The 13,507-nt window shown below is 37.9% G+C and overlaps 1 protein-coding gene across 1 annotated transcript; it reads left to right on the top strand.

The window, feature by feature from the left end:
* The first annotated feature begins 6,205 nt into the window (after positions 1-6,205).
* Positions 6,206-12,387, top strand: LOC116212017 (fumarate hydratase 1, mitochondrial). The gene is made up of 18 exons (XM_031546592.1): positions 6,206-6,352; positions 6,445-6,612; positions 6,709-6,826; positions 7,298-7,447; positions 7,707-7,817; positions 8,217-8,300; positions 8,761-8,859; positions 9,021-9,071; positions 9,155-9,204; positions 10,036-10,117; positions 10,261-10,355; positions 10,455-10,521; positions 10,643-10,693; positions 10,841-10,936; positions 11,326-11,424; positions 11,527-11,556; positions 11,634-11,699; positions 11,993-12,387. Exons 2-18 carry the CDS (start codon positions 6,455-6,457, stop codon positions 12,077-12,079), a joined length of 1,494 nt encoding a protein of 497 aa, XP_031402452.1. The 5' UTR covers positions 6,206-6,352; positions 6,445-6,454; the 3' UTR covers positions 12,080-12,387.
* The last annotated feature ends 1,120 nt before the right edge of the window (positions 12,388-13,507 follow it).

Below are 13,507 nucleotides of genomic sequence, written 5' to 3'. Positions count from 1 at the left end.
CATTCAATTAGGTGCGGATCATTCCCTTTTTACTTTCACTCGAGGGAACGTCTTTCTTGGCGTATTGGTTTATGTGGATGATTTGATCACAGTTGGGAATAGTCCTAGCCACTGTGACTCTTTTAAGGGCTATCTGGATTAGTGCTTTCATATAAAGGACTTAGGGCCCTTGAAATATTTTCTTGGCATTGAAGTCGCTAAGTTGAAATTTGATCTCTTTCATAGTCAATGAAAGTATGTCCTTGACATCTTGACTGAGTATGGTATGTTGGCATCACGACCATCATCTTTTCCCATGGAGCAACATCATCGACTGTCCACGAGTTATAGTGATTTGTTATAGGATCTAGCCAAGTACATGCATCTAATTGGGAGACTTATCTACTTGACCATCACCGGGCCAGAAATTAGTTAATCCCTTCATATTTTGGCCCAGTTTATGTAGGAACCACATCAAGACCATTGGGATGCTGCCATGCGGGTCTTTCGTTACTTAAAGCAATCTCTCGGTCAAGGAATTTTTTTGCGGCCTACTTCTCTCGAGCTTGAAGCATTTTGTGATTCGGATTGGGCAAGCTGCCCCTTGACCTATCGCTCTATTACAAGTTATTTTATCAAGCTTGGAGAATGTCTAGTTTCATGGAAGACGAAGAAACAAACCATAGTCTGTCACTCATCTGCTGAAGTAGAGTATCAAACAATGACAACAGCTGTTAGTGAAATCATATGGTTGCGGAGTCTTCTTTCTTCCCTTGGAGTACAGATGGCAGCACCAACTCGTTCATTTTGCGATTATCAAGTTGCGCTACACATTGCAGCTATCATGAATGAACAAAGCACATTGAGATAGATTGCCATTTTGTTCGTGAGCATCTCAAAGTGGGCGTCGTGACTACCGGCCATTTGCCTATGAGATTTCAATTAGCAGATATCTTCACAAAGACACTGGGTCGAGATCGCTTTCGCTTCATTCTCTCCAAATTAGGCATTCGTGACTCTCTTGCTCCAACATGAGTGAGTATTATGGATATTTTGGATTGTACAGTTGTATTGTACATTTTTTAGTCGATATATTTGGTAGTCTTAGATTTTAGCCCTAGAATATTAATTGGTTTCCTTTTTCTTGTGAGATTGTACAGCCTATTTACTCGGATCATCAACATAATGTAATTCGAGTTAGATCGGTCCAATCTTTACAGTTTTACTTTCTCAATATTTATTTCCTTGAAACAGGTGAATCTGAAGATTCAACCGAAGAGGCTATTAAGCTAGAGACTTAGAGTTGTCCCATTTGCACGAACGATAACGATGAAAGAATGAGTGCCTGCGAGATATGTAGGGTACTTCGAAATCCTCTACCCCAGGGAAGCAATGACATTATTCAAGATAATAGAACATGTATTGACATTACAGTTTTACTTTCTCAATATTTATTTCCTTGAAACAGGTGAATCTGAAGATTCAACCGAAGAGGCTATTAAGCTAGAGACTTAGAGTTGTCCCATTTGCACGAACGATAACGATGAAAGAATGAGTGCCTGCGAGATATGTAGGGTACTTCGAAATCCTTTGCCCCAGGGAAGCAATGACATTATTCAATATAATAGAACATGTATTGACATCTATTGTATGCTTCTTCTGCGTTTGGTTTCTATTGATTGTTTTGTTTCATCTTATTTAATTGATTAAATTTCATTTATGAAAAATCTCCACGAAGTGTGGTCATAGTAAATGAGTCATTTGGTATGTCAGCGATAGCTAGTACATCTGATAGCTCATCAGTGAGAACATCACATATCAGATTGGACCAGATTGGCTCGTCGGGCAATTCACATACTAGACTGGAGCAGATCGGCTTGATGAGCAATTCTAAATAGCAAGTAGTGTAGCCTTGACCTCTTTCGAGAAAAGAAGGTCAGATATGCAAGTTACCCAGCTGAACAAGCCGGTTCTTGGTATTAATTCAGCACCATGCCGCTATGAACCGATTTCTCAAGTTTATGTTTAGTCCACAAGAGGCGTTGACTTCATCCTGTTGGGTGGTAGCATCCAACGATGCCCTCACCCCCCATATCGGCAAAAAAAAAAACGAATATTGTTACTCATAGTCATTAGGACGAGTGGCCTCGCCAGCGGCCAATCGCCCTTCGGATGAATTCGTTGAGCGACCTCAAGAGGTGTCAATCTCATCCCAAGGGTTGGTGGCCACTGGTGAGGCCACCAGCCCTAGTGAGCCCCGCCCCCCATCTAAGCTTTTGGAAATTTTTATTTTCTAATTGTTTAATTAATTTTTAAACATGATATTTTTTGGGTAAAATACACTCCTCTCTAACTCAATCTTAATCAAAATACGCACTCCACCCCTATTCTTAATAGTGAAATTGCTAATCCGCTTCGTTGTCCATGTTGACCTAATTGAAAAAATTACTTTTTGTCCTTACTTTTTAGCTTATTTTTCAATTTTGTCCCAATTCATAATATTTTTCAATTTTATTTCAAGGTGACATAACCAGTCCACATTTGGGATCATATTATTTAAATCATTAATAAATCTATTGACATGCAATTTTTTTGTGGATGAAAAAAGTTTGGAAATATGAAAATACAAAAAAAAAATGCTTTTTACAAGTCTGTTCAAGATCTTTGATGATCATTAAAGTCTCTGATTACCTATGGTGGAGTATTTGCCATTGGCGAGGCTCTACTTGTAACATTAACATCTTAAATTATGACCTCTAAAATCTCGGTGTTGGGCCGATGTTATAAACCGTGAAAATAGTAGTACGTAACTTCGTGGGAGTGTTGGTTGTATTTACTGTGGAACATCAGTATTTGGTATGGGCATGATCTCTCAATATCAAATGTAGTGATTGTGGATATCAATTTCAATGAGTGGATATTTGGTCATCGGACACCCCAATTTTATTTTTCTGATGTATGGACACCCTTGCTTTATTTTTCCTGATGATTGGACACCATTTTTTCGACCGTTGAGAGCTCAATGGTTGTCCATTCCTGATGAATGGACACCCTTTCAAAATATTTTTTATTTTAAAAATATTACACATTAATAAGTTTATTGAAAATAATATAACCAAAGTGCATAAACTGTGTAATTTTAAAGATTAGAATAATTCAAAAGAACAAAGATAGGATGAAAGCGAAAAGAAAATAAAGGTTGTGGGTAAAAAAAAGTTTATCTTATTAAGTCAACAAAGTTAATGGGGGTGGAATATATATTTTGGTTAAGAATGTGATGAAGTGTCATTGTGTAAAACCTTAGAGGATGAGACTGCATTTTACCTTATCTTTTTTTAAGTTTTTGAAGATGCGGCAACGACACGACAACAAAATTAGCAATTTTTTTTAAAAAAAAAACTCAATAATGTGATAAATGTGAAACTAAAATGAAAGTTTGTGATTCTGTTTTTTTTTTTGGGTGGGGGGAGTAAAATTCGACAACAACGCAAGTTGATTATTTTTTAGATAATTTAGTTTACAATTTTTTATGCTCCGTTTGGATTCAAAGCCTCATTTTAAAATCTTACTTTAATTTAATTATACTCACAATAAAATAAAATTATACCCACAAAAAAACAAAATAACTCATACAAAGTCAAAGGGTGGACCCCATTTATACCGCTCTTTTTCAAAATCAAAATCACATAACTCATACAAAGTCAAATGGTGGGCCCCATACATAACCATTTATACCATTCTTTTTCAAAATCAAAATATGATTTTAAAATGTTACTTACAAACCAAACACAACATTATAGTTTTCAGATATTAGAAATTAAAAAATAATTTGCAAATCTGAAAAAGAATAAAAAACAATGAAAGTAAACATGAGAAAGGAGTTGTGAGGGCCTCATCAGTGGCCATCAACCCCTTGCTCGAGGTCATCAATAACATGGTTGTTAAAATTGCGATTCGAATGGTAGAATCGTACGATTCTACGATTCGAAGGGTGGGCACCGATTTCGATTCTATGGCATGAGTCAAAAAGCTAGGATCGATGATGAATCAAGCTAAGAATCGCAGAATCAGCCCGATTCTGCGATTCCGGATTCAGCCCAAAGTCGAGCCAAGCCCAGCCTAGAGTCGAGTCGAAGTCCAGTCCATTGGTCCTCAGCCCAACCTTTTTTTTTCCCTTTCTTTTTCACCAGTCGAGTTTCCCCCTTTCTTCCAGTCTCTTTCCCACTTTTTCTCTCCACGACTTTGCCATAAATCCTCCGACCAAGTACCTTCGGCTTCTTTGACCAAGTTCCTTCTTCGACTAGGTACCTTCTTTGAGCTTTGACCAGGTGGCAGGTACCTTCTCCGAGCTTCGACCAAGTACCTTCTCCGACTCCGAGCTTCGACCAAGTGCTTCAATTATGCTACTTCACCAGTTTCTTCCTAAAGAAATACTTGGACGTAGTAGATCAATCCTGAAACTATTTCAAATGAAATGGGAAACACAGGACAGTGTAGTATGTACAAGAACGTATGGCCAGATCAATATCCCATGTTTCTGGAGCCACAGATCTTTGGTTAGGAACCGTTGGCTTAAGTTTCTGTGAACTAATGATCAGAGTCTAATTTATAAGCTTCATAATGCCAGGTTATATATACACACATGAGGGGGATACATTGGAGAACTAATATGTATTTTACAAATTTCAAAGACTAATAACAATATATATATATATGATATTTTTTTAATTACGTGTAGAATCTTATGTTTCATGATTCGATTTTACGATTCACGATTCCATGGCCCTTGACCGATGTTAGGTAGAATCACGATTCTGACGACCTTGATCAATAGCCTCTGAGATCATCGATTACTTTAGCGGTAGGGTGGGTGGCCGGCCATCAACGAGGCCTTCACCTGATTTTCCAGATCCCACAATTGGCTTGGTGGGATCTCAAAAGTTAGGGGGTAGGGGCCTAGCAGGCTGCTGCCATCCTCGGCCACCTCAAATGTGGGGTGGGTGGCTGCCAATAAAGCCCTTACCCCTAGATTACGAGACCGACCATCCTTGTCTCGGCATTCTCCATCCTTGAGGTTTTTTTTTTTAATTCAAAAACTAGTTTTTATTTGAGAAAATAGTTTTTGATTTTTTTAAGATTTTAAAAAATATTAATTGCCTAATTTAAATATTTTACGAAACATTATGGTCTTATTGAAATAAAAATAAACGTTTTGGGAGGCGTATTATTATTCGGGTTATTTTTTCAGCTCTTGGTACGATTCGGTTCCATAACCGAACATATCAAGTTTCTGATGGGTTTTAGGGAGAGAGGGCCCGACGCACTATTTAGTTTCTCACCTTCTCAGTCTCACTCAGTAGACCCCTAGCGCCGCTGAGAGGGCACCACGACAAACCGCGCTCACCTCGTGACCGTTCCTCCACCTCCACGGACCTGGGCTCTAACTTCGTCTTGGCCCTTCACCTCCCCTCTCGGACCTCCACGGCTCTCAATCAACTAATCGGGAGAGAGTTGAGCAAACACCCTGGTAAGTACTCTTTTGCCTTTCAATTCCTTCTCAATCGACCAACCGTGTCAGCGGCTCATTGATCCCATCCCCTTTTTTCATCATTTTTCTCAGCGCAGCCTCTGTCTCATTTACAATTGAATCGAATCCATTGAAACCGAAATAAATTGAACCGAAATCAAGGATTGATCCCAAACGGGATGTTAAAAGCATCTTTTTCAGCATTTTTAAACAGGCAGCTACATCCTACCTCCTTTCTCCAGTTCGGTTAACTTCCCGGAAATTCGGATCGGATCGATTCGTGTTCACCCGAATGTACTATTTTCTCTTTTGGCCCATGAAGTGAAGTAGGATTTGCAAATTCAATAATAAAGTTTATTTGGTCTTGGAGCTTTTTTTTTAATTTTACTCCAATTAATTCTATTTATCTTCAATTCAACAATACAATTATTATTTTTCTCTTTTTTGTAATTTTTTAACAATTCAATTTAATTTTTAATAATAAATTTTTTCAATTATTCTTTACTCTCTTTTTTTTCACAATTTAACAGTACAATAATTACTTTCTTTCAATTATTTATTATATTTTTTTTCACTTTTTCCTATAATTCATTAACACAATCATTATTTTTTTATTTTCTTCTTCCACCTTATTATTACAATTCAATTATATATATACATAGTTGGAATTGAATTGAGTTAAATCCCTTATTATTTCATTGTTAATTTATTTATTATTTGTATTTCTCCAATTTTGCAGTCATATCTCCTCGGCGACTGAACTGCCATTTTCATTCCTCTCCCATCTCCTCTTCTTCTTCTTCTTCCTCCTTCCACTGCTCTCTCGATCTTCCATTTCTCTCTCAGGTTCGACATGCTTACAGTACTCATCCATCGTCAAATGCTTGTATATTGTATATTATGCATAGCCTCGTAATCCGTCGTTGACGCACGTGCAGGGCTGCAGAAATGGCTATGTACATCGTGTCGAGGCGTCTCGCTGGCGGATCAGCGGCGCCGGCTCAGCTCGTGGGAGCTCTGCGCTACGCCGCCTATTTGCGGTCCTACTCGACTGCTTTCAGGGAGGAAAGGGACACCTTTGGCCCCATCTTAGTTCCCTCTGACAGGTCCGTAGACTTTCTTATTGCGTAGTTCTATTGGATTGTTGCGAATAAGAGTGTTTATGCATTTGAAACTGATTTGGGAGGTCTTGGATGTGTCAGGCTGTGGGGAGCTCAGACACAGAGGTCGCTGCAGAACTTTGAGATCGGGGGAGAGCGTGAACGGATGCCTGAGCCGATCATCCGCGCTTTCGGCATCCTCAAAAAGTGTGCTGCCAAGGTTGTTTGATTCATTCACGACTTGTTGCATATTGTGATTCGGATTCAAAGTGTGGAACTTTTTTCACATTTATATATCAAAGTTTGCTATGCATATATGACAATGAAGCCCTTTGTTTTTGTCTGGTTGTTGGTGGATACACTTAGTTGATTGCCTAGCTCGCTTTTGTTGGGATCCTATGAACACTGATTATTCTCGTCGAGTTTCACTTAGGTTGTCCAGGAGCTTTATTTATCAGTGTCGCTTGAACATGTTTTCCTAGATAACCTGCTTCGACTTGAATATAAAAGTAGTCACCATTAGAGTCCGAAAGCCAAGTATACGTTTTGAGTGCTAGTGTTGTTGAAGATGGCGTGCTTTTTCCAAAATGTAACGATTGAGTCAAACTTTATACATCCACTTAACTCACTGTTCTTATGTCCTTTAAGTTTACCGTTGAGGTATATTTATTTATAAGATTTAATATTGCAGGTCAACATGGACTATGGGCTCGATCCAAATATTGGGAAAGCGATAATGCAAGCAGCTCAAGAAGTTGCTGAGGGAAAATTAAATGATCACTTTCCACTTGTCATATGGCAAACTGGCAGCGGCACTCAAAGTAACATGAATGCCAATGAGGTCAGTGTTCACATATGCAGAGACATGTTATGGTTTCTGGCTAGGAAAACAAGAAAGGGTTGCTGCAAAAATTTCTGGTGCTGGAAACTGCTGTACTTCCTGCAACATCATCAGATGCTGCTTTATTCATGAATTTGGATACTATTCTTGTTGAGTTTCTATGACGGCCTCCCTTCTTTCATGCAAGCTTGAAAATGAGAATGGTGATTATTTAGAAGAACTCCCCCCTCATCTATTTTCTGCTGCTGGATTCTGGTAGGTTATTGCAAATAGGGCTGCTGAAATCCTAGGTCATAAGCGTGGAGAGAAGTTTGTGCATCCAAATGACCATGTCAATAGATCTCAATCTTCTAATGATACTTTCCCCACGGTAAATCTTTGTATTCTTTATTGCGGAGATTTAGCTTCATATATCTATATTTTTTTGAAACTGGTATATACGAGCCTTCAATTTAATAAATGTACCAAGTGGGCGCTGACCAGGAATAATGTAAAATGAATGCAACTGTTGCTTGTATAAAAAGTACTATTTGTTGTTCTTTTTCGGCCAAATTGTCCAAAATATGAACAAGGAGTTATGTGATTACCATGCCAAGCCTTTAACTTCATGTGCTAACCTTCATATATCACTTTTGAAGTAATAGTGGTACTCCTAATAGCCTGCAGTCCTTGCAACACTTTAGCGGGACATGTGAAGATGTTGGTTTCTCTCAGTTTCCTCTTTTCTTGTTTTCTTCTTTTGATAATTACTTTATCCGTCTCTCTTCAGGTGATGCACATAGCAGCTGCAATGGAGATTAATTTAAGATTGGTACCCAATTTGAAGACCTTGCACACTACTTTGCACTCAAAGGTTTAATTTAAATTACGTTAACTTTAAACCTTTAAGCTTTTGCTGCTGTCCAGTGTAATGCCTTCTTGTCTTTGTGTGGATAATGCTATATGGATACTGCATAGATGAATTTTGCACGTTTGTTCACTTTCCCAATTATTGCAACATAACATTTTTAAAAGATGATTTTTGCTACTATGCTTGCTTGTTTTTATACATGTCTAAGACAAAATAGGTATTATTTTAAGATAAATAGATGCTTTGAAGTTTTGGGCACAATGGGCCTCATTTCCTTCAGTGTGGCCTTTTCCAATGCCATTATTAGTGGTTATTACTTCTTTCTTTATAATGTGATAAACATGCCTCATGTATGTGCCAGCTGATATTGCTTTTAGCATCTACATTTTTTGGTTCCTGATTGTTACTAATGAAAATTTCTGTGGAAGGATATCTTTCTTATATTGTTTTCTCTTTTTCACAGTCTGTTGAGTTTAAAGATATTGTCAAAATTGGACGAACTCACACTCAAGATGCAACTCCATTGACTCTTGGTCAGGAGTTCAGTGGTTATACAACACAAGTAGGCCTTTTCCATCATGCCTTATTCTATTTGATGTTCTGATGAAGCTTTTTATACCATACAATTCGGTTTAAGTTGGGCGATCACCATTTCATTTTCCATGGATAACCTATCCTGTAATTTTTTTTCCGGTTAACAACTATCCTGTAATTTTCTGGCAGGTAAAGTATGGTATTGACCGCGTCAGTGGCACCTTGCCCCGCATGTATCAGGTTCGTGGGAAACATATGTATAAGCTTTTTCTCTCTTGACGATCTCTTCCAATCAGAGTTCTGACTAGTTTAGGTCTGAGCAGCTTGCGCAGGGCGGTACTGCTGTAGGTACTGGCTTAAACACCAAGAAAGGGTAGGTGAAACTTAACTTTTAATCCTTTCTCATTCTCTTTTTGATATGAACCACCTGCATATTATCATGGCTTCTTCCCGGTCAATACATCTAATTCTGATGTGTTTAGCTTGCTCTAGGCCATTGTGTCAACCATACCATGATGTAACATCTCATTTGATTTGACATGATATGCTTAACCATTTGCCTCCAACATCTAATTGTAATAGCTTGTGGGCTGGGTTGCTGTCTATCTTTTTCAGTCTAGGTATGGCAGGCTGCATGATCAGGAATTATTATACACACACCTGCTCTTCCTGGTTCAGTTTTTTAGAACTTGGATTAAGCTAGGGTTCAACCACTTGCTTGATGGGTTGCCTCAGTGACCTGGTCCATGTCCCGGTCCTAGGTCCCATCCTTAATAAAATTAGTCTATAGATTTTTTAAAAGTTTTTTATCTTCAAGAGCGACACTAGTAACTGTCAATATCGAAAGCTTTAATTTGCAACATTTGGGCTGAGGTACAGGTATTGGTATGATTGAAAGTTATAAAATTGGAAATGAGATAGCTGAAATTTGACATAAAGTAATGGGCAGGATAATTAGTTCTACCTTACCATCAGATGAGAGATAGCTTAACTGACAGTGAAATATGCTTTTTATGTTAGGAAGTGACTTTGACTCTTTTGCTTTAGTATAATAAAAATCTATGGTCAAAGCTGCTTATCCCATGGATTGCATATTTCTTCATTGATTTTGCCTTGCGATGTTATGAAATTACAGAACAGTACACCATTTTGGTACTCTTTCACTTGCTTGTGTGTCTAATTAATTCCATGTCAACTTCTTTAGGTTTGATGTAAAGATAGCTGCAGCAGTTGCTGATGAGACTAGTTTACCATTTCTCACAGCTGAAAACAAGTTTGAGGCCCTGGTTATTTTCTTAGTCTTTACTTATTTCTGTTTCTTTCTGTCCTCCTAACGTTGCAATATTTTTCTTATTGTACATGTGAGAGTTGATGAAACTGATGTTTATAAGAAAAGAACCTTATTTAAGTTGGACTCTCATGTAACCAGGCTGCACATGATGCTTTTGTGGAAACCAGTGGTGCCCTCAATACTGTTGCTGTTTCTCTAATGAAGATTGCCAACGACATCCGTTTGTTGGGAAGGTTGCTTACATCTAAACAGTGCCAATCTTTTTATTTATTTATTTATTATTATTTTTTAATTTGCCAACATTACTTTACTTTTCTTTTTTCGTTATTCAGCGGTCCACGTTGTGGCCTCGGTGAACTCATTCTTCCTGAAAATGAACCAGGCAGCAGTATTATGCCTGTAATGTCCTATGGCCTTTTTATCATCTTATTAGTGACAATTTTGATATAATTTCTGTAGACTGCCTGCAGCCAGACTAAACATTATATGCTGCTGCTATTGTGAATTTATTATGTTACAGGGAAAGGTCAACCCAACTCAGTGTGAGGCTTTGACCATGGTCTGTGCACAGGTAATACTTTAGAGCCTTGAGCTGTAGTAAATTTCACGTAAGCCATTTGTGTGCATATTAAATACAAGAGTATTGAAGCTTCTTTTACTCATTACACTTGCTCACTAATATCTTTGAAAGATGACTGATGCCTTCCGTCAATTGTAGGTTATGGGAAACCATGTTGCCGTTTCCGTGGGTGGATCAAATGGCCATTTTGAACTGAATGTTTTCAAGCCAATGATTGCTAGTGGTCTTTTACAGGTGGGCTTTCGCGGAACAGCTTTTTGTTCTTTCATTTGTTGCAAGATCTTTCCTGCCACAATCGCCTCTCTTCAATGTTCTTATTAATAAAGAAATGATTGATTGCCTTGCATGTATAGAACTGATTTGAGTAGTAGTTATATGGGTAGGAGAAACTCTACATATGCTTGATGTTAGGATTAGATCAAATATCTCGCTTCCGAGGTAAGTCAAATGTGTTTAGACCGAAATATTTGGATATTTGTTTAGCTGGCTTTTCCCTCCTCCAACTGTTGATTGGAAATTTATCTTAATCTTAATGCCTGATGAATTGGTTCATTGTGTATCTTGTCATCTGAAAGTTATTGTTTTCTACTGAGTTAATATATTCATGTGTTCTTTCTTCGCAGTCGTTGAGATTACTTGGTGATGCTTCTGCTTCCTTTGAGAAGAACTGTGTCAGAGGGATTCAGGCTAATAGGGAAAGAATAGCGAAATTGCTGCATGAGGTCAGTTGGTTGAGAGTTGCGCAACAGTTTTCTTAACTGGTGCTGTTTTAGAAACTAAATCCTCCTTTTTCTTATTGTTGCATGAATTTTGTGGTTTTGCAGTCGCTGATGCTTGTGACATCCTTAAATCCTGTAAGCTGTCGCCTCACTCGTTTTGTGGCTTCCTTATCTTATTTGCTTTGAGATTAATATTATGGGTTTTGGTGCAGAAAATTGGCTACGATAATGCTGCTGCTGTTGCCAAGACAGCCCACAAGGAGGGAACTACTTTGAAGGTGATGTTTGCATTTTTTGCTGCAATGCTAGGTTGAATTACGTTATACAGATATTATTCAGTAACTATTGAAAGTTGATTTGCCGTTCTTCTCATTGAGTTTCTCGGGGCGTCCACATTATGGTACCTCTTAGTATTGTCGTCATCTCTGAACTATTGCAATACTCCGTTCTGTGTTGAGTGTGCTTTGCTCATTAGAAAGAAGGCGAACGTTGCATTAGGAGAGTCGAAATATTTTATTTATTTTATGTTTTTACTTTTGCCAAATTAACAATGTCAGTTGAATCATTGCAGGACGCCGCCCTAAAACTTGGAGTTTTGACGAGTGAAGAATTCGATAATCTAGTTGTGCCAGAGAAAATGATTGGACCATCTGATTGAAGTGAATGACTAGTGGCTTGACATACAGAGTTTGACGAAGCCAGGGGCTCCGGTGTTCGATTTTTTAACAGAATGTCTACCCTTTAAATTAGAGGGTTTAAGAGCTACTCAATTTTTTTGCAAATCTCCCCAGAAATATTATTCTTCGAGGTTTGCTCGATTAGGGGCCTGTCTTTGGAGTTACAGTCATAACTCAAGGACTTCGATCAAGTTAATAAGGCAGCTGCCCGCAGTTTGTAACAGCGAGAGTACATTTGAGGCAATTTTTTGGGGCATGAATAAAACGAAGGAACCATTCTCTTTGGGCCGCCTGTGTTTATAATGTTTTTCTCTTTAATGGCGACGTTTATTTTTGTCTACATAAGGTCATTACATTTTATTTGATATTTTTTTTCAATGACAAAAGTCAAAATATAATTTTTAGAAATTAATAAAGATAACTTTAAAAAATAGCCGGTGTGTTTGTTTTTTGAAAATTGTTTAACTTAACTCAATTCAACTCCACTTATCTTCAATTTAATATCATAATCATTACTTTTTTATTTTTAAAATTTTTTTAATCATTCAATTTAATTTTTAATATTAAATTCTATCAATTATTCATTACTTTTTCACAATTTAACAACACAATCATTACTTTCTCTCAATTATTTATTACTTTTTCACACTTTTTCTCATAATTCAACAATACAATCATTACAAACCAATTAAAATTAAAATTCAACTCAACTCAACTCTAAATTCAAACGTACTCTAATCTGCTAGCAGAACTTTTCTTACCCCAGTGGCGGGGTAAGGATACCCAATAATTACGGGAGTAAGCAATAATCCACAAACCGACAAACTGAATAAACCGAACTGAAAAACCTAGACCCAAAAAACCGAGAGAGTTTTTGGTTGGGCTTTAGGGGCAAAAAACCTCACCCGAAAAATATCGGGGGGACCGACCTATGTAATCCGACGGTATCTGAAACTGTCCGAGATTAAATACTTATATATTTAAATATATATATATATATATTTCTTTTTCATTTTTTTTAGCTTTCATTCCCCGCAATCCAGTTGCCATTCGAGTCCTGCGATATTCTGCCAGCCCCAGCCACTTCCGGATTGCCAGATGAAGCACCATCTGTGTTAATTTTAGCTGAACCTGGATCAGGCTGCCTCCACCGAATCCAGCGCAAGGAACGGAGACGTCCCGCACATCCGCTTTCAGGTCTCATAGCAGCAGCATACATAGATGCCATACGAGTAATGACAGCAGCAGCATCGCCTGGCTGGGAGAAATGATCCTCGAGTAAATCGTTTATGGCACCGGCTCCAGATCAACCAGCCACCCAGTCCCAAATATTACTACCACCCCGTATCACTACTGTCAAAATAATCAGTACACTCTCACTTTTTTTTTTTTTTTTACTTTTCTTTCTT

The sequence above is a fragment of the Punica granatum genome, chromosome 6, assembly GCF_007655135.1.
Source record: "Punica granatum isolate Tunisia-2019 chromosome 6, ASM765513v2, whole genome shotgun sequence".
NCBI lineage: Eukaryota > Viridiplantae > Streptophyta > Magnoliopsida > Myrtales > Lythraceae > Punica > Punica granatum.
Note: the sequence above shows the minus strand (reverse complement) of the source record. Positions and strands in the feature narration are given on the sequence as shown.